This window comes from Cryptomeria japonica, chromosome 11, assembly GCF_030272615.1.
Source record: "Cryptomeria japonica chromosome 11, Sugi_1.0, whole genome shotgun sequence".
Taxonomy (NCBI): Eukaryota; Viridiplantae; Streptophyta; class Pinopsida; order Cupressales; family Cupressaceae; genus Cryptomeria; species Cryptomeria japonica.
This window is the reverse complement of record NC_081415.1, coordinates 323461998-323485777: the sequence shown is the minus strand read 5'-3', so window position 1 is coordinate 323485777 and position 23780 is coordinate 323461998. Positions and strand designations below refer to the sequence as shown.

Genomic DNA, 23780 nt, shown 5'->3' with positions numbered 1-23780 from the left:
GACTTAATTAACTAAAGATTTTAAGTTCTTCCCAAAATTGATTCTTTCTACCTAGACTCACCTCATGGTGGTGGCTTGAGTGCTGGTGTCATTCCCAACTTGCCCAAAATCCACTCAAAACTATATAAAAATTAAAGGGTATAATTTTTTTAACTATTACACAATTATAAATTTTATTGAGGACAAGAAGAAACCCTTACCCTGAATTGGTTGGAATGCACGAGGCGGTGAAATAACATAAATTTAAAGCTTTGGTAGTGCCTTCTCAAACACCTAAATTTCTCCATTCTTATCTTTCTCTTTGTATTTTATGTGGTGGAGGAAGAAAAAGTGGCTTAAGTGTGTAGTGCAATATAATGGGAATGCCCTAGGCTATTTTCTTTCTTTCAGTTGTTTTGATTCAAATTAGATTAGAGCTATTCTGCTGCCAAGGGATTTATTCTGTTTTACGCAGACAGAGTTCGAAGCCAGTTTACAGGTGAGTGATTACATTGTACATACGAAAAATATGTTCCAAGGTCACAATCTTTTTTGATGGAGGTGCCACCAATATTTAAAATAAAGCAGACAATCAGTAAACTTTGACACAGGGAATACGAAGAATCGATTTTAGGTTAGGGTTTGAGTGCCAAATTCAGGGCGGCTGTCTTAGGCTGTGTATGTAAGCAATAAGAGAAGTGGAATGACCTGAGTGGAGATGGATATGGAAATAGAAAGCTCAGGAAGATCGGTAGATCGATCGAGGGAGCTTTCAATAAAGAAGCCCCGCATGACAGCCGTTGGGGATGATGCGGATAAGGACAGAGACAGAGGGTTTCAGCGCTATGCGGAGCGGGAGCGCTCACTGGAGAGGCCGCTTGCACAGAGGGGAAGCCCAATGCTGGAGAGGATGCGGGCCATTGAAAGAGAAAGGGAAAGAGAAAGGGATAAAGAGAGTGACAAGGGAGGCAGGATTATTGAGGATGACAAGAACGTGGAGAGGGAACGAGAGGACACTACCACCACCACCACTAGTTCCAGAGGAGGCGGAAGTCAGCACGAACTGGTGAGCCAGTATAAGACAGCCCTCGCCGAACTTACATTTAACTCCAAGCCCATCATTACCAACTTGACAATAATTGCAGGAGAAAATAGTCATGCTGCAAAAGGCATTGCTGCCACTGTTTGCTCTCACATCCTCGAGGTGATCATATTCAACTTGCCTTGCCCCACTTCTTTTCTTCTTTCTTCACTTTTCTTTTCCAATAACATATCTTCTACGAGTTCGTTTTCTTTTCCAGAGGATCCTTTTTAGTTGTGAATTCATACCAAATTTTCTCGGTTAGTTCTAGAGTGTTCTGGAGCAACTGTGTGAATTCATACCAGTTTATGAGAAAAACATCAGTACTCAATAACCACCAGTAGACAAAATTTAGAAAGTGAAATTTATTACACCGTGTTATATTCATATGTTAAGATGTGTACGTTGGTGCAGTTCTTTTGAAAAAACTTTGGGACATAATATATTTTTTGGTTATTATGGCCCTGTTGTTATACTTTTCAATTGATGCTGTTTTTTGGCTTAGTTTCCAAGTACGCCCGGAGTTAAATTCTCATATGTTGATTTGTATAATTTGAAAATTGTAAATTGAAATTTTTAACATAGAATCAATAGACATGTAATGTGAAAGCACGTATTGCGTACAAATTTGCTTATGTTTCCAAAATTTGTTAATCTTTAAATTGTTCAGAGTTGAAAAACTCTGCAGAAAGAGCCTTTAGAATGATTAGAAAATCCGTTGTCTCAAGAGAATTGATTTTTCTCAGATGGTTGTATGGGCTGCAAGAAGATTCTCACAATCATGAATTTGGTCTGAGAAAAAGAGTTACATCGATAAAAGTAATTGGCTTTGATAATCGACTGAATGGAACATTTTTCATAAATTCATTGTTGCTGTTTTGAAGATTCTCGCAATCATGAATTTGGTCTGAGAAAAAGAGTTACATCGATAAAGTAATTGGATTTGATAATTGGCTGAATGGAACATTTTTCATAAATTCATTGTTGCTGTTTTGAAGATTTTCACAATCATGAATTTGGTCTGAGAAAAAGAGTTACATCGATAAAAGTAATTGGCTTTGATAATTGACTGAATGGAACATTTTTCATAAATTCATTGTTGCTGTTTTTTGATATCAAGTAATTTGAAGGTTGTATTGCATTAATAGTCTTGATTATTTAGTTGGCTGATAAAGCGGTTCTCATAGTTAAATGATGCATGCTATCTACATGAGATCTTCTGATATTAAGTATAATACCGGATTGATAATTTGTCTTTTTTGGTTCTTAAATTTTCCTTCTATTGTAATGGTACTGTGAGCCATTGCATATAAAATTACTGTATGATAGATATCATTATAATCATGTCGCCACTTTTTTAAATATGCTTGATTTTTAATGCTTCCATGGTCTGGGTTGTGCACTTAAAAACCAATCAGTAGAATTGGCATATTTTTACAAATCAGAATCTTTAAGTACTGTACAGAGGTGTCTGTGCAAAGATAATTAGTAGTTGGAAAGTATTGCACAATCAAATGAAAAAGCAAAATTAGCTAGATAAATAGGTGAAGATAGCAGGGTGATTCCAATGGAGTGAATTCAGTAAGTACAAACCCAAAAATCTGTTATTTAGGTGTTTCTGTTCACAGTGTTTCTCGAAGTTTCCAGGATTGGGGGACAGTTTTGAATACAGCAAAAACTTTACCATAATATGGGGATGGATGGCTACTAAAATAACTTAAACAAACTAAAAGAAAAGCTGAAATGAAAAAGTAAATACAATGTGTTGAATTTTCAATGGCAATCCCCCATTTTAGCTTTTTTAGGAGTTTGTAGCAGTTAAATGATTATTCCCCAATAAGTTACCTTTCAAAAAAAAAATTCAATAAAGGTTGGAGTTTGTTCAGTTCTGAAAAGGGATGCATCCCCTTCAAGTCATTAAATACCTAGGACATAGGGGATGTCAACTGGAACCCCTGTAACATGTTTCTGTGAAACACATTTCTTGCAATTGGGTGCTACTAATGAGTACCTATGTTATTGAAGTGGTTGGAAACTTAGGTGTATCTGGATGTGATATGTTCTGGAAACAGAATCGATTTCAATTTTCTTGCGGATTCATCCAAGGCATTGTTTTTTGTCCATGGATTTGTTTGTAATCATTCATGATGTACCTTAGGAGATTCCATCTGTGCAAGGCTATTTGGGATTTGATTTTGGTGGTGGGTGACACTTTCAATGCGTTTTGTTTGATTTTTGATCATCAAAATCATGCCCTAAACTGTAAACTGACCCTTGTTTTCACTTGCCTTTTGTTTGTTGAGTAACAAGGAAAAAAATCGTGTTTTGTTGACAAGTCAGCAGTGCTACAGTAAGATTCGTAGCCATTTTTGTAGTTTAGATGCATTGCTTTTCACAAATGGTGTAGCTTTGGCTTTTGGGTAGCTCTTTGCTTTGTTTGAAAGAATCTTTTGTAACAACCCTTGATCAATCTAGATTTAATGTATCTTGTTATAGCATCAATCTTTTTACTGGATTTAAAATTTTAGCAACTAGATTCTTGTTTGGTTGGGAATTGTGGAAGTATAATTTTACCATGAGTGGCAATGGGCAGCTTGTGGTTTTTCTAATCTACCTGCATAATCTAATGTTGGTCTTGATGAAGATCCATATGACATTAATTGCTGAAATATTGAATGAGTATTTATTCTAAACTAAGTTTTGAATTGAAACTGGGTACATGTATGTGGATATAGCATGCCTGTACAACGATTTTTTTGTGGAAGGATGGGTATGTTTTGGATATGTTTATACCAAAAAAAGAAAAAAATCATAAATAAATATATATTTGCAAACTAGAAATTATATTAAATTTATTTTTTACCTATATTCTAAAGAACTATATTAATAGCATACTATTTATATCACATAATTGTCAAATTCAAAGAGTTCTTGCCAAGTGGCCCAAAACTTGCTGAGTTCTTTTCCAAATGAGTTTTTCTCATGTTTACTTGCTAGAGAAACTTGTCGGTTGTTTGGCAGGTACTCACCAGAAACTCGGTGAGTGAGACGAAAAAACACGCTAGACACGTTAAAAATGCGAAACATAAAGAAATTGGAAAAAGTAGTAAAAAAAGTCATGATTTTGCCCTATAAATGTATGAACTCCCCTCACACTTCCTCACATAGCTCTTGGAGAGCAAATATTCATCATAAAAATGTGCCAAATGCCTAATTTCTCCCTTAAGTGATAAAATTGTGAAATGGTGTGCGACGATAAGTTTTGTGTGGTTTCAAAGACCTTAATTTGGGCTTGGTGGTTTCTAATCCAGAGCTAATTATATTTTAAATATTACCACCAAGGGATATCATGAAAATACAAAATGTTTGCTTTTATGTTCAATTCATATTTGCATTTTGAATGCAACAGCCAAGATTGCTGTTGTTTACATAGTAATGACCACTAGGTTTTAGGTATTTTTTAACGATTTAGCTGAGGGTTGTTAATGGGCCCCACTCCCATTACATCATACAGGGCTTTTGCTGGACTTACAATTCTTTCTATCTGCGTCCCTATGTTATTAATGCCTTACCTCTCATCTCCTTTTTCTTGTACTCTAGCTTGAATGTCACACCTCTCATCTCCTCCTGCAGGGTATTCTCTTCCTTATTGCTCCATCTGTGCTGTTTGCAATTTCTCCAGTAGTCCAGCAACTGGAATACTGCTCCTCCTATCTCCTCTTGCAGGGCAGCCTCCTCCTTTTCGCTTCATCCTCTTGTCCTCCAGTGTTTTCTGCTGGACTACTGCATACTCTTCAACTGAATTGGGACTACCACTTTAGCACGCTGTTCTGGCGTTATAATGTCTTTGGGGAGAATTGAACCCTGGTCTCCAATATGAGAACCATGTGGCCCTACTACTTGACCACAAGTCTGCTGATGACCGCTAGGTTCTAAGTGTTATGATTATTACTTTGTACTTAAATGCTTCTTTAACAATGTCCGAGATACAATATGTTTGAAATCCTTGGAAGAAAATGGATTGCCCTAGCTTCTTTTAGTATATATATTATGGTTAAAAAAATTATAGGCTTGGGGCTAGATGATGCAAGTCTTTCCATTGGCAGTGAAATAGTTTGTTCGGGTTAGGGTCGAGGAGTAAGTTCTAGTCATGTATATTTTGTTATAAATGAGACACAACTACAGGATTATGCCTCTTTTCTTCTTTTAGATGCAATTTCTGATTTTTAAAATCTAGGTTTTTTGCTAGTTTGAGGTGTTTGGTAAATTGCTTCTTAAAATCACAGTTGGAACTTCCAGATTTTTAGATGCTGATCAGATTTGGTGACAGTAGTCTTTGATGCTTTTTGAAAGTTGGAATTGATGCTCTCTTGGAGCTCTTTTCAAAGTTGATTTTTTAATCAAGGGAAGGGATTTGTAAATGGAATGGTCAATGAGATGTAGAGCTGGATGATTCATAGGATCTGTCAAGAATAAGAGGTATGAGGAATTGAAGAGCACAATTGGTGCTGACAATAAAGTAATGTAGAGGGATATCCTTTGTTATAATGATATTCATATATTTATTCCTATATTAGTTTTTGCATGCAAATTCAATAACTATTACATTTAAAAAAATACTTAAAAGTAGGAATCACAAATGGGGAGTTTAAATGATATGTCCGTACTTGTTTACAAGTTAGTAAAGTTGCTTTACATGTTCTTGCAATGTGTATGATAAATTTTCGTGTTAAAAGAGCCCATAATGCCTATTATTTTAATAATATTATCAACCAAGTATTTTGTGTTCTTCTCTTTGCCTGTAGCAGGAGCTGCTTCAAAGTTTCAAACACTATGGTACAAGAAATATGTCAAGTAATTGAATGAAATGCACGTTGGTTGCTGTTCTATTACTCTGTGCTGATTGATTCCCTAGGAATACCATGATCCACATGAATTGATCTCAATAATCTCAGTTGCATGCTTTCTAGTTTTCCAAGTACACATTTTCTTAAAAGCCAGGGACTTGTAGTGTTAAGGAACTTCTTCAATTCTTCAAATTGTATCTTGTTGATATGGTGTATGAGCATCATGCATGGAATTTCATAATCTTACTTGGGCAACACACCTATTGGTTTATTCTCTACCTCCAATATTAAATAGACTTCCCTACTAGTCCAATGTCAATTTTCATTCAGATTTTTCAACATAAGGAAATTGACATCTGATGCAATTTTTCATGATAATGGGGGCCAGTTCCTTCCAACATCCATTGCATTGGCATCTTCTTGCTCTTTTTGGGGGCCTAGCATTTTCTCTTGAGTTTCTTGATTGAGGCATGCTTGCCGGTGAATGTGGAAGATAGAGGCAAAATATATAAAGCAGATCTGTTTTTTGAATTTCTATTACTTTTTGATTCCTATTTGATTTTAGTCATCTGTATGGCATATTTAATATTCTCTCTATTGCATGACATTTGATTAGCTATCTTTCTGCTATTTAAATTTGGTGTAGGTTGGAGTATATATATAACAGATATTAGCATAAAAGGATCTTGGATACATCTTGATAGGGTTAACAAAACAGGTGCAAAATCAACTTTAATCAAGTTATCGAGCTTTGAGGGAGCCAAACTCGATATATATATATATATTTGTAAAATGTAGTTTTGATATTTTGATACATCATTACAAGATCTTCCAAGTATTTATTTTTTCACTGCTTGTATGATGTCTTAATATGTTAAGTGAAGAGTATGTACTCATTAAGAGCAACCTACCAACAACTTTCTTTTGTCTATAAGCATTAACAGAGACCTTGTGAATTTTACAGCAGATCCAGACCTCTAAAGAATCATTGATCCATGGACTGCACACAGAGTCTAGGTAGAGAAAGGAATTGAGACAGATTTAGATATTGCTAATTCTTCATTATAATTGCAAAGCAAATAGGCTGTTTGTTATCACAGTTCTTTTGTATATGAACTTTCTGGTGCTATTATAGGGAAAATAATCAATTCTCTTGGGACATGGGCAATAAATTTTGACCATGGCCTATGCTAATTATTAGGCATTTGGGGGAAAAACCTCGTATGCTACTTTGCCTTTTTAAGGACTCACTGGTAACTTTAAAGGTGGAGATAAAGATAACTTGACTGGGAGATTGCTTTTAAAATAATTTGCCATCCTTGATATACTTTTGGTTAACCTTAATCTACTTTGGAGGATGCTCTATCGCTCATGAGTGCTAGACACATAACAGGGGAAATTCAAATTACTATTGTGTTCTCAAACATGGGCATTCTTAAACATGCTCAGAAAATAAGCAATTGGCTAAATGGAAACCAAGCATGAGGTTTCTTAATATGTAAACTTGTTTAAATAAATCTTATTAAGAATATACTAAGACATTTGATATAGGTAATTATTTTTTAAAGATCCTAACTTACTATTATCTAGGAGACAATTGTCCGTATTCTTCTTCCCATGATTCATAACCATATCCTTAGCTAGTATACCAAAAGAATACTGTCAAATCCTGACTATCTGTAACATAAAACAACAGTTGCATTCCTAAATACAGGTCTCCTGGAAGCCATCTCCAGCTATTCATTGTTTGTGATGCCTTCTGACCAAACCACTGCCTATGATTAAAATATCCTCATTTAGATGCCTTGGACTCAATTATGAGTTATTGATTGCCTCCAACCTTTCACCTGAATTTAATGATCATCAGAATATAAAAGCTTTTAACACGTTAGCTATCAAATTCCAAAAGAGGATTGGTTTAGTTTACTAAAATTATTAAAAGTGAGAATTTTTAAAGAATCAAAGTATAACGTATAAATGCATATTTTACGAAATAACTAAAAATATGCAAAATATTCAGGCATCTGGAAAATTATCTTTGGATGTAGAGCATTCCCTTGTTTCTGCTAGAATTTTCTATTTATTATAGCTTGGTCAAACTTTTTAGATTGTAAACGGGTAATATAACTATCAGTTATTTTCTTTCAATTGTTGTGTACTGTAGGGCATGGGGTACAAGATATGCATGGGCAATGAAAACTCAAGGGTCTGTCATGGAAATGAGCCCTTCTTGATGCCATTTTAGGGAAAAAAACATGCTTACATCAGGAACGAAGACACATAAATTGAGAAATAAACTTATTTTTATTTAAAATTTTCAAATTGCAGAATATATACCAAAGTGATTACAAAGTCCAAGACCATCCCAGTAACATGTAACGCACAAGGCTGGCTGGAGACATTTTGTATTAAAATGACCACCATAGTCAGCAATCTCTATATAAGTTTGTGGTTATGTAGTTTTGTTAATGAACTAGGATCACATATGAGATGTGGTTTGAGCATCTGGTGGGACAGGAATTTGTCTTCAGTTTTACTGCTTCTAGTTGAGATATCCTGTCACCTAAGAGAAGTGAATTGCTTTTGATTATTCAAAGTTAGCAGGAATTTAGTTGAGAAACTGGAATCGCCCAAAATCGCCGAGTTTGGGCGATTTCCGAGTCGAGTCATGCTCGCCGAGTCCAATGGGCTCGGACTCGGACTTGGACGAGTCTGGGTCAAAAACTCGCCCAAAATCGTCGAGTTTGGCGAGTCCCGACTCCCAAACTCGGCCGGCAGCCTGTAACTTTAAGTTAAAACTTAAAAAAATACGCAACTTTTAATATGTTTTGAATTGATTTTTTTTGGTTGATATTATGCTTTGAGCCCAACTTGGGGGCACTGCCCCCAAACTTCCGTCATAAAATTAGGGGGGAAATTGGGTCGATAAAAGTAGGGAAATTTTAACCTCCGATTCTGATTAGGCTTCAATTCCATATAACAACATATACTTTCATTTGGTGCATCAAGAGTTGGAAAGGAAGAGTTTGCATATCATTTCATCATATGATGACATGGATTTTTTATTCCATGAGTTTTGTAATATTGTATATATTTGACAATATTTATATATCTATGTTTGTTATTTCCTTCAGCTACAATTTGCATTTATGCTTATGTGATTGATGTATACTTGTGTATGTAATCAAATTAGCTTCTATTTGATGATGTTATTGTGTCTTTAAGGTGTATTTAATAAAGGGTGCACGAAAGAGGTTTTAAATCTTTAAAAATCTCTAAATTTCTTGAGTTTTTCACTTTGCCGAGTCCAGCAGAGTCTGAGCCAAGTTTTGACTCCCAAGTCCGAGTCCCGAGTCGAGTTGGCCTCGCCGAGTTCGAGCCGAGTACGAGTCCCGTTTCTTTGGTTGAAATAGATAAATTCCCAGGTCAAATTTATTTGTACCCTTACACAATTTGTGGGTTTGATGAAAAGTGCATGTGAATATGGCTGCATTTATTCTTAGTGCAACATAGAAATGCCTTGCATCAATTGTCTTTCTTCCCCTCGTTGAAATTCTTGTTTTCTGAGAATCTACAACATAGTTCTTGAATGTTACCAGAATCTTCTTGAATGTTACCAGAATCACAAGATAAATTGGAATATTTGAACCTTATCGATGAAGGTGAATGAACATGATCATCCCCAGTTGGAGCATGGTGAATATTAAAAAAATATGATATGAACATCAAAATCAGCAAAAAATGTGCATGAAATTTTCATATGCAGATATAAATGAGACAGCAGAGTTAACTTCCCTTGAAAAAGAGATGAATCTTTGGTTTTGTTGTTTAATAGCCTTTTCCATTATACAGTCATTAGAAGTGGATATTTTTACTCTGAAATTTTGATGCATATTACGAGGCAGCTTGTCTAATCATTTTTTAAGATGCATGAAAAGAAGTTGCAGTAGTCGATACACAAGCTAGGTTTTGCTTATGTTTGCTAATTGTCACCTTTTTTGTTTGAATGATTTATCAAGGAAATTCTGCTTGCTTCTCTTTTTCCTGGTCTCTAATTTCATGTGTTTTTTCTATAGGTTCCAAATGAGCAGAAACTGCCATCACTCTATCTTTTAGATAGTATTGTAAAGAACATTGGGGGTGACTATGTCAAGTATTTTGCAGCAAAATTACCTGAGGTGAGATGTTAGGATCACATTTAGTTTTGCATATTGAATTTATTCTTGTCACACCATATATCTTTTTAATGCATCTGAATGCTATTTTCCTTCTTTTGACTTATAAGCTTTTCACTATTACTGTACTCTAGGTTACAGATTATTTTCCTATATTGTTTCCAGTTATTGCTGCTCTGAATTCTTTTCCTTCATTTTTTTCTAGCTATAGTTTAATAGGCATATTGTTCAAAGTTCTTGTAGTTTTAGCTTTACTTCAATCTTCTTACTTCAATTAATATTCTTTGTTTGCATTTTGTTCAAGGTATTTTGCACGGCATACAGACAGGTTGATCCAGTGACACATCCAGGAATGCAACATTTATTTCGAACATGGAAAGGAGTGTTTCCACCAACACCACTCCATGTCATTGAGGAAGAGCTTCGGTTTCCTTCCATGAATGGTTCATCTTCTGGCACTACAACCCCTAGATCCTCTGATACTCAATCTCAACGTCCAGGGCACAGCATCCATGTAAATCCAAAATATTTAGAACGGCTTCAGCAGTCAAACAAAGTGAGGACACTAAATATTGATAATGAAATTGTTCATATCTATACTTGCATGATAAATTGTGTTATCTTCTATGAGCTGAAAGTACAATTTGTTCTTGCAATTTTACTGATGATGTTTTGTGTAGTGTTTCTGATAATATTATTGTGATTTTTTACTTATATGTTCATAAATTACTCATTATTGTGCCCATTGGTGAAATCTTCTTGGTTTTTAGGCAGAGCGATTAAATTCTGAGAACACTGGAGACGAACCCCTTCATGAATCAGATAGATCAGATAGACTGGACAGAAATATGCGCACAAGCCCAAAAGGGTGGTCTGAAACTCCTGTTAAAAGACCTGTATGTTGTCGTTTTCTCTGTTCCTATTTGATGCTTATTATAAAGCTAATATTAATGGTTTAGTTTTTTATGCCAGCTATTTGTAAGGCTGCGATGAGCATGTTACTTGTATATAATACAATTTAACATAGTTCCTGTAGGCTTTACTTTTCTAAAGTTGTACTCTACTTATATGTCCTTATTTGCAAGCTGCATAGTAGTTGTTAGCTGTGTGTCATTGTTTCTTTCTTTTCTGAAACTCAAGCATTCTTACTAGAATTTGTAATTACTTCACGGCTATCGAGCTTCCATTTAATGCATAATTCATTCAAACTCGTGTTACTAGAAATGGTTTCATGGATTGAGTGCTGGCTTCTCAAAGGGATAGCTGAATGCTATTGCTAATGAATTGCCATTTCACACTCAACCTTGCTTAGATTGTATACTTGGGAAATAAAGTATGGATCTGCATCTTGATAAAATCAAACTAATGTATTTTTTTCTGTATGAATCTTCTTGTATAACTTCCAACAGAGTTTGTTATTTCAAATGCATTTATTCATAAATTTGTAATTGCTTGTTATACATATGGTAATTTTATTCACATTGCTAGTTTATTCTTTATATATTTATTTATAAATTTTCAAATGCAGAATATACAACGTCCACCTAGAGGAGATACTTTTGGTGAACCTATATATGCTCAGAAACCATCCACTGGCTTTGCTGATTATGATTATGGTATGGATCATGTTCGTTCATCTGAATTGTTAATGGGAAGGCCCAATGAAAGGATTACGGAGAGGAATGATGGACTGGAGAGGCCTTGGTATGGGGAACGACTTGGTGAAATCCAAAGTAGTAATACTGGTGGAACATATAGTCAAAGAAATGGATATGATTGGCAGAAGATGCCTGCACGTGGTCCTCTACTTGATGCTTATGGAAATATTAGGGGTCCTAAATTAGCACTGGGACCCCAATCAAATTCAACTGCTCCACATGACATTGGAAACAGAAGCAGTAGAGTGATGCCTAGAAACTGGCAAAATTCAGAGGAGGAAGAATACATGTGGGAGGACACAAGCACAAGGTTAGCAGATGCTGGCAGGGGAAGTGACAAATTGAGGAAAGGTGATTGGTTTCCGGGAGACATTAACAAGCCACTTGGCTTAGGTAGAGGCAAAAGAATGGAACCAGAACCTGATCTTCCAGATGGTCATTGGCGCACAGTTGGGCCTTTGTCTCAAATGGATCAGCCGATAAGTGATGAAGGGCAAATTCCTCGAAGAGTATGTCTTATTTTAACTCCAAATAATTTATGCACATTAATGAAATTTTTTGTTTGTGTATGGTTGATGGTGGTTGGACAGTATTTCAATTTAATTCAAATACACGAAGAAAAATGTCATGAGAGTAAATGACTACTCATGGGGTCATCTTGATATGACTTGAAAATATATGGTTCAATGCAACAAGAATTAAAATTTCAATTAATAAATGCTAAAAAAGACATAAACACAGAACATTATATGCATGATTGGATTTTACTTGAGTTAATCTCACATTGGTCAGAATTGTGAGATGAGAATGATTTGTCATGGTTTACATGCTCCAAAAGCTTTGCCCATCAGGGAAGGAGGCTAGAGGTTGAAGACCCTGAAGCAGTGGATTACATTCATTCACCTTTCTTCCCCCTACTTGCAAATGCTTAGAGCTGCTTCTGTGCTAAGTGCTTCTCTTGATTTATATTATAATCAAAATGTATGAGGAAAAATATGATCAGAGTAAATGTCATTAAAGAAAAAACAAATGGACATTGATCATTTGATGCTTGATATTTAAAGTGACATGAAGAATTGTATATGCCCTCACTGTATTCATCTTTGTGGGAATTGACATTGTATAGGCCATGGGTGACAGAACTTTGAATATGAATGCTAACTAGGAAACACATGATATGGGCAGCATTGGTTACTCTAGATCCAATGTCAATTGCTTGTCACCTGAAAAATTCTTTGCATATATTTTTGGTTTTATGAACTGTCTGAATTGAATTATTCATCATGCCATGATGAGATGAGATGTATTGATATCCATTAAGCTTAATTTTGTTTGATGCAGGAATTAGATGATCGTCTGGCATCTCCCCTTTTGCATCATGATGTAGGAACTCGTAGTAGTAGAGAGGCATCTGCGGAAGGCTCATTTCTAGGAAGGACAGGTCAGAATGCATTAGTTCATCGATCACTTCCTGGATGGACTAAGCAAAATCTTAGTTCCTCTGCAAATTCAAGGCCTAGAGTGCTTCCAATGGATCTTCAGAGCAGCTTGCCTTCTATAAATGCGGTGCAATCAGAGGGTTATGTCATCTCTCCATTCAGTGGTGGCATGCTAACAAGTATCGAACCATCTTCAGAGACCAGACTGGGTCTTCGAACAAGTAATGGAATTGGGACTGGACCTCCAAGCTTTGGACCTCTTCCCTCTGTGACACCACTATCAACTGGACTGTCTTCTCGACAGCGTCAATCTCCCAGACCTCCTTCTCCATCCACACTGCTATCTGCGCAACAGCTACCTGGATCACCTACATCTTTGGCCCGCCAACAGTCTGTTCAACCTGTGCAACACCAGCAGCAGATTAATTTAACAAGAGCCGGGCATTTGCAAGTGAAAACTCAAACCACACAGCCATCACCGTTTCTTCAGCAATCTCATGTGCCAGTGTCCCAAATGCAGCAAGTACTTCAGCCTCAAAATACAGCAGATTCTTCAAACCAGTTGCCACATGGTTATGTTCAGTCCGGCTCTTCATTGCAGCAGCTACAAATGGCCCAGGAAATTCAGATATCACAGCAATTCCAGAATCGGCCTTCTGGAATACCACCTCAGCAAGGCCAGTCATTGCAATTTCTACAGCAGGCTCCAGGAGAGCCACCGTTGCTGCATGTTCAATCAGTTTCCTTGCCACAACCATTGGTTCCATCCCATCCACTGCAACAACCAGACTTGAAAAGTACCCCACAGCCACCGCCTCCAAGTTATGGACCACCTCAAACTCCAGGGTTTGCTGCAAATGGATTCCCAACAAATGCAAGTTCATCTTTGCAAGGACAAACACAAAATCTGCTTGAAGTCATTCTTAATAGTGGTCTTTTGCCTCCTAGCACAATCCAGGCTGGTTCTACTCCTAAAACTAATTCATCGAGTGGATACTCTGGGTTTCCAGAATTTGGAAAAACACAGCCTCCATTGCATATACAGCCACCTCTACCCAGTGGTCCTCCTCCGGTGCAGTTCTCAGCAGCACCTACAGTCTCATCATCATTACCTCCTGTTGTATCTTTGCCCATTCCAACACCTGCATCTTCTCTTCCAGGTCCATCTGCAGTACCGGTTCCACTTTCTGTAAACAATTTGCAATTGCTGCATTCACAGCCTCCAAGACCGGTGCAACCACCTCTTCCTCCTGGTCCACCACCTGCTTCATCATTGGTAGGATCAAGTTCACAAGCAACCAGTTCAGTTACTCCTCCACGGTCCTCAATATTACCAGTTTCAAATTTACTAAATTCGCTTATGGCCAAGGGCATAATCTCTGCCCCAACTGAATCAACCTCCCTTCCAACTTCGTTACCTGCTACATCTTCAATGCCAAATCAACTCAATAGTTGTAGTACAGTAGTAGTCACAACCAGCAATTTGCAAGCTTCTGTCAGTGTGCCTGTTGCTGATGACAGTCCTGTCTTAACTAAAGTAGCAACAACTCCTTTAGAAACTTCTGTTGAAACATTGTGTAGCACTGACCCAATTGGAGTTGAGTTCAAGCGTGAAAGAATTCTTGAGCGACATGTGTCTGTAATCAATGCATTATATGATGACTTCCCTAGACAGTGTATGTCATGTGGGTTGCGATTTATGTCTCATGAAGAGCACTGCAAGCATATGGATTGGCATGCATCTAAAAATCTTGAGCCAAAAATGAAGATGTCTCATGGGTGGTTCTCACGTCTACATGATTGGGTCAGTGGAACTGGTCCATCAGTGACTGAGGTTGCTGCTTCTGTTTTCCCTTTAGAATCAAACAAAATGTCAAAAGATAATGAAGAACCAGCAGTTCCATCTGATGAAAACCAGCTTATTTGTCCACTTTGTGAAGAGTTGTTTGAAGAATTCTATAGTCACGAAACTGATGAGTGGATGTGCAAGGGGACCGTTTACTTGAATGTTCCGCCTGGTGCAAGCATTGGAAGCATGGATCAGTCTTTATTGGGTCCAATTGTTCATGAAAAATGCAGGTCAGGGACTGCAGCAGTTACATTAGGAGGTTCTGAAGAAAATGATGTGGTGAGATCCTTAGTTACTTTTATGCTTTTTGTGTAGAATCAATCAAATTAAAGGGCCCTTGAAATGCTTTTAGCTTCCTTTATTGTGTTGGATTTGATAACAATGTATTTTTTACATTTTTGATTGTGCTATTTCAGATTAGTTTTGATGGAAAAATGTCTTTTTTATGTTCCATGCAGAAAACTTCTCTTTAAGGTATCATAAACACAGGCTCTTCATGTTGTCTTTGAAAAAGATAAATTAGAGTATATACACATGGTGTTACCCTGGAAAGTGTCTGATGGGTTACCTCAGTTAGAGTGTATTTATATATGTTCATAATGGGTTGCTTAGGTTCAAATCTACTTTGAACATAATCTGCTTAGATCTGTTGTAAGTAGCCTAGGTTTGAATCAAGGGCTCATAAGTGCAGTAATAATATGAGACCTGAGATCCCTCACAGAATCCTGTTCAAAAATATGGTAGTAAATGGAAAGCTAGCAGTTGGACTAGGTAACATGGAATACTGAAGATGAAAATAATTGAAATTGAGTGAATTGCTAATAGTGCTGAAATCTGAAAATATCACATTATCAGGACAAATTTAAACATGATTTCTTTTTTCCTTGAAACTCTACTCTGAACTGTCTAAATGATGAAATTTCAAATAATGCCAGATTTTTTCAGAACTTAGAACTATATCCATACTGCTGTAGCATTTCAAGACAGCACATAAGATCAGAATATTTAATATATTTTTCTTAAGAGTTACAATTGCTTCAGCGCTAGCTAGAGGCTTTTCCCTTTTGGTAAATAAATATGAAGCGGTGGTTTCTTATCGTGGAAATGATATGTGATTTCTGCTATCAAGTGGCAGCACATGAGGTAAGTCCTCATATATGTCTGCAAATATATCAATCAGCTGACAAGTAGGTAATTTTTGCAGTGTGTCAAACTATGATATATTGTATCTGGATTCAAATGCATAGTTTTTGAGTCAAACTCATTGATCCTTATTTCATAAGTGGTGTCTCACACAAACCCAACTCTCATCAGAATGAAATGGATTACATAGAAATTCATTGCATCTAGGTGTTGCTCAAAAGGGTGAAGCATCCTGACTTCTCAGGAGATTGCCCATTGTGTACTATTCTGACTCAAGCATGCTTAACCATGAAGTTTCCCCCAAAGTCAAGCCCACTTAGCTTGCCACCCAAATCAATCAGCTGTTATAATTTGTGTTGTTTTACTGTTTTTTGTGCCTTTATCTCAGCATGTAAGTTTTATGTTGCCCTACTCTGAAAAGAAAACATGCCTTAACCATTACAAAGCTGCTGAGTCATATTGTGTGGTGAAATTCTCATTGTTCACATCATGTTTCAGGCGATTGTGCTCAGCTACCGCACAAGTCATCAAGATTCATGCCAAAATAATAAATAATAAGTGACTACCTATCTTGTGTTCCTCTTGTCTATCAAGATTTGATGCTAGATCATTTTCTGTGATTAAGCCAGGGAAACTGTTGGATTTTCCTTCAGTTCTTCACCATCAATATCTGCAAATTCATTTACCACTTCCATGTTGTCACTTCCAGCTGACATTGGTGGCAATTTCTCCAAAATCTAAACAATGTGGGTTATGCAGGAGCCTTCACATTTCTTTTACTTGACAATGCCCTAAGGATCATAAATCAACAAAATAACATGGTAAACCCTTCTACTTGTGCACTGCTCAACTTTAGAGCTAAGTTGCCGGTTCGGCTTCGGATTCAGCTTCTGGTTCGCAAATTCGTTCATTTTTTTGGGGGGTGAGTTCGGGTTCGCTTTGGGTTCCTCCGTACAAAAACATATAGAAATAAAAAAATAAAAATATATACATATATGCAGCAGCAAATAAATAGCAAAATACACCACCATTTATATTAATGTTTTTGACTTTTAGTCCAAATGGCAAATAACATAGCAAAATGCCAAAATACACCCCCATATCAATGTTTAAGTTCAAAAATAATAATGTCAACATTAACAATCAGCCATCACTGATCAAATATCATCAAAACTCATCAAACATATCATCATCATTCTCCTGTGGCAAATTAGAAGCACAAACAGTGCCACTGGCAGTGGTACTAGCAATCTCAGCCTCAGGAGCAGCCTCATGATCACTAGGTAGCTCATCATCATCATCATCAACTCCAAGTGCATTAATTCGGGCAATTGAATCATCCAACTCTGCATGCTCTGGTTCAACATCCCAATGCTTTGCCTCCCCTTGTTTGTAGGTATTGTCTTTGTGTGTTAGGAGCCTCAAGTTTGAATGCACATAGACCAAGTCTTCCGCCTTCTTGGAATGTAGTCTATTGCGTTTTATTGAGTGGATGAAGGAGTATGTGCTCCAATTCCTCTCGGATGATGATGAACTAGCAACCTATCGAGATTTTCAATTTTGAAATCAGAGAGTTAAAGAGTTAATCAGTTTAAGAATGAAGAAATTAGAAGTTAGAACCTTAAGAGTTAAGAGCGAGCTTGTGACAAAATTTTGATGGCAATGGGTTGTAGGTGCTTGTATATTTCTCCATGGAAGTACCACCATTTATGAGCATCAACATTAGGTTTGACCTTTTTGACCTTTTTAGTGGTCTAATTTAGGGTCGGAGGGTCGAATAGACTAAATTAGGCAAAAAAAAACTTTAAAAAAGTTAAAAAATTTGGCATATGTGCCCAAATTCTTCCCATGTTCTGCAGCTGGCACCCAAATTCGCCCACGAGAAACCAATCAATAGGTAAGTCTAGCTGCTCTCCCAATCAATCATAAATTCGCCTAAATTCCTCCCGGGTTCCTCTGAGCGAATTTACTGGGCTAAAAGTGAACCCTGGCAGAATTTGGGGCTAATTTCTAACGGACCAGTATTTGGAGCGAACCGAACCCGGACCCAGCAGATTTTGGGAAGAATCTGGCAATTTAGCGTTAGAGATAAGGGAGGGTTAGAAATCACAATAACCTATGGGTTTATCTTTTGTTATTGCAGAAGTTTATAAGGACCTTGCTATCAAATGATTCTTGAGCCACTTTTAATTTGCAGTGTCCAATAACAGGTCCACCTGCACCATGTTTTTCGTAACCTTGGTTTCAAGCTAAATAATTCCTACGGATGAGGTATACTCCTTTCAGTTGAACTGTTTAAAAGTTCCTCAGAAGTGTAGTCGCAATACTGTTTTTAAGTGGTTGACTCTACTCTTTCATAAACCAAGGAGACAAATCTTAGCAAAGTAGATGCCAAGTGCCAAATCTACTAATACTCGTATGCTTTTTGAGTTCTTTTTGGTTCATTGCATGAGCTTACTTCATAGATACCAAAACAAACATAGTAATATGTGTCAAACAGGGACATTCCTTTCTCTTGTGTATGTGTGTTATATTACAATGATGTTCCCATATTTGTTACTTGTTATTATGTCAATTTCAATGGTCATTCAGTGTTTTTTTTTGAAAATTAAAATATTTTCTGATATTTTTCTTCTAGTTTTGCCTAGCAATTGTATAAAATGGCTCTATTCTTGCTCTTCAACATCACTGAGTTCCAATTAAGTAATTGAGGTGTGTGCCTATAAGACCTTAATAATAAGAAGACAAATTGATCCCATTTAGATATTATCTTATTTACAGTTACTCATAATCCTTGACTTGTTCATCCTCAATTACTTGCCATCAGTTATATGCTGGCCTGTAAAATTGTAGGGCAGTGAAGTGGATTTTCTTAAACTGTTTCCATAGGATATGATCATAAGGACTGGTATGGCTTGTTTATCCAAGCCTTTGGTTTAATTCTTTTATTAACCCAATCAAACTTGAGGATGGGAATTGTCTAAGTAGATTTTGGTTGATACTGTTTCTATTGTCATTCTCTTGTTTTCCATACTCCCATGGTAAGAACTCCTTTCATGTAGGTTCCTTATAAAAGAAATCTAAATGTTGTCATGTCAGTCCACCTCCCTCCACTGAACTTGGGGTCCTCTAGCCTAATTTCACGTCTGCTATAAGTTTAAGGCGCTTCCTCCACTGATCACTCAAGTCTATACCTCAAATTATCATTGGTGTGAGGATGGGGAAAAAATGCATTGCTGATTTGCCCCCATGAGGCTATGCAAATGTGAGGACAGGAAAATGCTCTGAACTCGGGGATGAAAAATCCAACAATAATCTGAGCTATTATTCCCTTTGTTAAGAACATGTCTTGAAATATGATACTACACAGAAACTGCCAGCTAGTCTGATTTTCAGGAAACTGGAGACGGTTTTGCAGAATATTGAAACAGGGAAGACAAAAGCTTTTAATATAGCCGATTCTTATCAACTGATGATATTAGTGTAGAAATCTGGAACTTGCATCGTGAGTGAAAATTAATCTGTTTTTTCTGAAACTGTCTAGACAATGGACTTAAAACAACAGAGTTTCATTTATCTGGACAAACTTGTCAAACACTGTACACTTAAGGTTTAGGGGTCTACTGAAAGTTACTTTCCCATTTTACCAGTTTTGTCTTTTACATGTTGGGTCCTTTCTTTCCCTCTGCTATTTATGTGTACAATTCAACAGAAATACTTTATTGAAATTATCCCATCTTATTTTGCCTAGAAGAGATTCATTCTAACACTAACACATAACAACAAAGGCATGTTCTAGCTCTCCTAAATTTCCAATACAATATACGGATTGAGCTCCTCTAGTTTATGTCATTGATTTGCCCCCTGTGCTACATTGCTACCACCGCCGCCTCAGAGATGCCGCTGGGATGTTGGGGACTCCGGGACGTCTGGGGACTCCTAGGAGTCTCTCTAAATTCTAAAGTCTCATGCAGGCCCAGGGGCTTTCTCCGGCTAGATGGCCAAAAAACAATTTTTTTTTATATTCAAATTTGTTTTTGGTCCTTGCTCTCAAGGTCGGACCCTAATGGCCTATAGGTCCCAGCGAAACCCCCACAAGCCCTATAAAACATTCTTAAATCCTCTTTTCAACTCACAGAAACAAATTAACAAGAAGCTGATAATGTCAGTGTGAGTGTGAGAGTGAAGTGCAAGAGGGTTGAGGAGGATCAAGAAGAAGAGAAAGAAGAGGAGCGACCATGTGGAGTCCAGCAGCTCTAGTGATGAGGAGTTTAGGGATGATTAGAGGCCTCATTCACTGCATTTTGTTATTTTGAACATTTGCAGTCATCAGTGTACTTGTAACTCATTTTAATCATCATTATGAAAATTTGAATATAATATAAATTTTTAATTTGGCATTTTCATTGTTCAGTGTTAAATTGTTAATGTTCATTTCAAAGTTTAGTACCTTTTAAATTTTAGCTAAGTTACCGTATTGGGTTTGGATTCAGGTACGGATTCGTGGATTCGGCAAATTTTTTTTTTCTTGGGTACGGGCACGGGTTAGTCCATACACATATATATATATATACATGTGTGTGTTTTCAAACCATAGTTTTAAAACTCGTGGACTCGCCATGGACTCGCGAGTCCATGGGAGCCACGAGTCAACTCGCGAAGGACTTGCGAGACAAGTCAACTCGCGAAGGACTTGCGAGGCGAGTCCCAGCGAGTCCATCTGAAAGACTCGAGAGTCTTTTGCAAGGACTCGTGCCATGGGAGCCACGAGTCAACTCGCGAAGGACTTGCGAGACGAGTCAACTCGCGAAGGACTTGTGAGGCGAGTCCCAGCGAGTCCATCTGAAAGACTCGAGAGTCTTTTGCAAGGACTTGCGCGAGTCTTTTGCATGGACTTGCGAGTCTTTCAGATGGACTCGCGCGACCCAGAAAAAAAGTCATGCAAGCTTTAAAATTGAGTTTTTTAAAAAAAAATTTGCCTACATTTGGCATAACTGAGGGAGTGAAAAATAACACCCGACGCCTTTATAAAATAATAAAAGTATTTTTGGCCTCGCGTGGCGCTGCCCCTCGACCCCGCCCTGTATCGCGAGGCGCTGCCCCTTGACCCCAATTTGGGGGTGCTGCCCCCAAACCCCCGTCGAAAAATATAGGGGGAAATTGCACCGATGGAAGTAGGGAAAATTTAACCTCCGAGTCTGATTAGGCTCCATATAAAAGCATAATTAGCATTTAAGAAATCTTGGTATTATACATTTTAGAGTTGAAAGTTTGAAACTGAGTATGTGACGTGTAATGTTTCAATTATGGCTCTTATGTTCTCTAAATGCATTAATTTCTTTATGTTTTTTTGTAAAACTATGGTTTTTTTTTTGCCGAGTCCTTGCCGAGTCTTTCATTAGTCCGGGTTCGAGTCCAAATTTTTGGTTTGCCGAGTCCGTGGTGAGTCCGAGTTTTTCAATTATGGTTCAAACATCGAAATTATAAAATATACTATCACTACCATTATTGATTATTACAATGATACAATTCATACAAAAATGAAATATATAATGTGACTGCTACAATGATATATTATAGCAGTTATAAACATATCAGATATTACAGAGAATAATATAATACAACATCATTCAACCATGAAAAAAGAATCCTAAGTTACAGCACGACAGAGATGAATACGAATAGCATTAGGACAGAAGGATGAATAGAATAAGGACATAAATAAAAGCAGATCTGCAGTAGTCTAGAACAGCTTGGTGTGATAGAACAAGAGAATATATGAGCGGCCTTATGTAGAGGATAAGAACAAAATTCAGAGCAGACCAGTGAAGCATATTGGAAAAGATCAGAGAGACATGGGTTTACATGTTAAAAAAATATTAAAAGAAGTATTTTTTTATTGGTTTTTGTGTTTTTTATGACCCGTGGGCCTCGTTTTTGGGAACCCACGGGCCTTGGTTCTCCTGGGTCTGCCCAGGTTCTCCCTGGGTTCCACCCGGGTCCTGCCACAGAGAACCCATCCACCTGGGCAGGACCCGGGTGGAACCCAGGGAGAACCTGGGGAGGACCAGGTCCGGGCAAGAACCAGGACCCGGACCCAGCCTAACATACCAAGAACCAGTATCTTAGAATTTTAGTAGTTTGCCAAAATTTCATTTGTAATTCTTATACGTCTTTCTATAACTTTTTTTTCAATTACTATATGTATTTCAGTACTACCCACCACTTCTGCCCTGCTGCCCTCCCCTTGCCGTACCCCAACTTAGGCCCTTGGTCCCTCGTCCCTGAAACCCATCCCCGCTTCCTGTGTGCCCCTGTCAGGAAACTCTGTGGAACTATGTGAATATCTTATGTTAGATGTCTGACTTTTGAAAGCTTTATCATGTCTTCATGACTGACATCTTTGCATTGTTTTTAGAATTGTTTTGCTTCTCTCTATGCATGCCTATATAGGTTTGTACAATGACCTTTTAAGTCTCAGATCTTTTGACACATAAGTTCACTTGATGGGGATGACTACTTGAACTTAGCCCCATGGTAAAGAGTTTTTTCTTTATTTATTTTTTGATGGAATAGCGGTTGTGACCAAAATGTATCAAAAAGTTTCGTAACCTAAGAAAATTTGAAGAGTTTCTTTTCATGTTATTGCATGTCCTGGGCAACACAACTTTGAACGCTTCTTCTACCTCGAAATTCTTGATTGCCAAAAAGTCGCAAGTAATTTTTATGTATACCATACTCTTCACAATGCTTGTTCACCTGCAGGTCCCATGAAGAATCATATTGCAACCTACTGTAGAATTTTAAGAGATAAAGCATGAACTGATGGCTGTATGCTTTATTTTCTATGCAGGATGATGAGGATGATTTAGGATGTAGAAGAAAAACAGTACAATATTAAATATAATGCAGGTGTGTAACGTCAACTTGTAGAAGTATTGGAATTGGTCCACGAGGTTCCTTTTAAGAGGTTAAAAATGTACATGCTAACGTTTCTTGCTTTTTGTACATTTATGGGGAGAATGCTTCTCCCCACCAAATTTTCCACAAGAAAGAAATGGATCAAGAGATTTCTGTATGAGCCTCCTAATGTGTTTTTGCATCTTATGGTGTATGCTTTTGTATTTTGTCTCCACAGTACATTTTGGAAATTGGTTTAATATATGGTTGATTGGCTCTGGTGTTAAATGAGAATTGCTGTTGAATAATTTAGACTGAATAAGGATGGCTAGTTACGTCTGAGGATTTGACCAATTGTTGCTACAGGGAATGTAATGCTTCTGGTCCACCCAGTTTAATTGTATTTTTTCAAGATTTAATGTAGGTTTACGTGAAACCTTAAGCATTGTATTATTGTGAGGAACTTCTGGTGATTTCCTCCAAATATCGTGGAATCTGAAGATGCGCCATATATAAAAAGTATTTCAAGTATTCTGATGATGTAATTCTGACCTTTGGTTATTTTCATAATTAATGCTTTGGAACTCGTGCTTTAACTGTTTTTGGTTTCGGAACATCATTGTTACTAAAGTATTCATTCAAGTCTGGAGCTCTTAAGCATTTAAATAATTTCCTGTTGTAAAGGTACTTTCTTCCAGCAAGTGTGTAT

At 37.1% G+C, this 23780-nt stretch overlaps 1 protein-coding gene across 1 annotated transcript; it reads left to right on the top strand.

Moving 5' to 3' along the window:
- The first annotated feature begins 257 nt into the window (after window positions 1-257).
- LOC131065050 (polyadenylation and cleavage factor homolog 4) lies at window positions 258-23365 on the top strand. Its single transcript, XM_057999429.2, has 7 exons — window positions 258-1183; window positions 9984-10085; window positions 10387-10638; window positions 10853-10978; window positions 11611-12249; window positions 13082-15307; window positions 23025-23365. The coding sequence occupies exons 1-7, from the start codon at window positions 698-700 to the stop codon at window positions 23070-23072; spliced, it is 3879 nt and encodes a 1292-aa protein (XP_057855412.1). The 5' UTR covers window positions 258-697; the 3' UTR covers window positions 23073-23365.
- The last annotated feature ends 415 nt before the right edge of the window (window positions 23366-23780 follow it).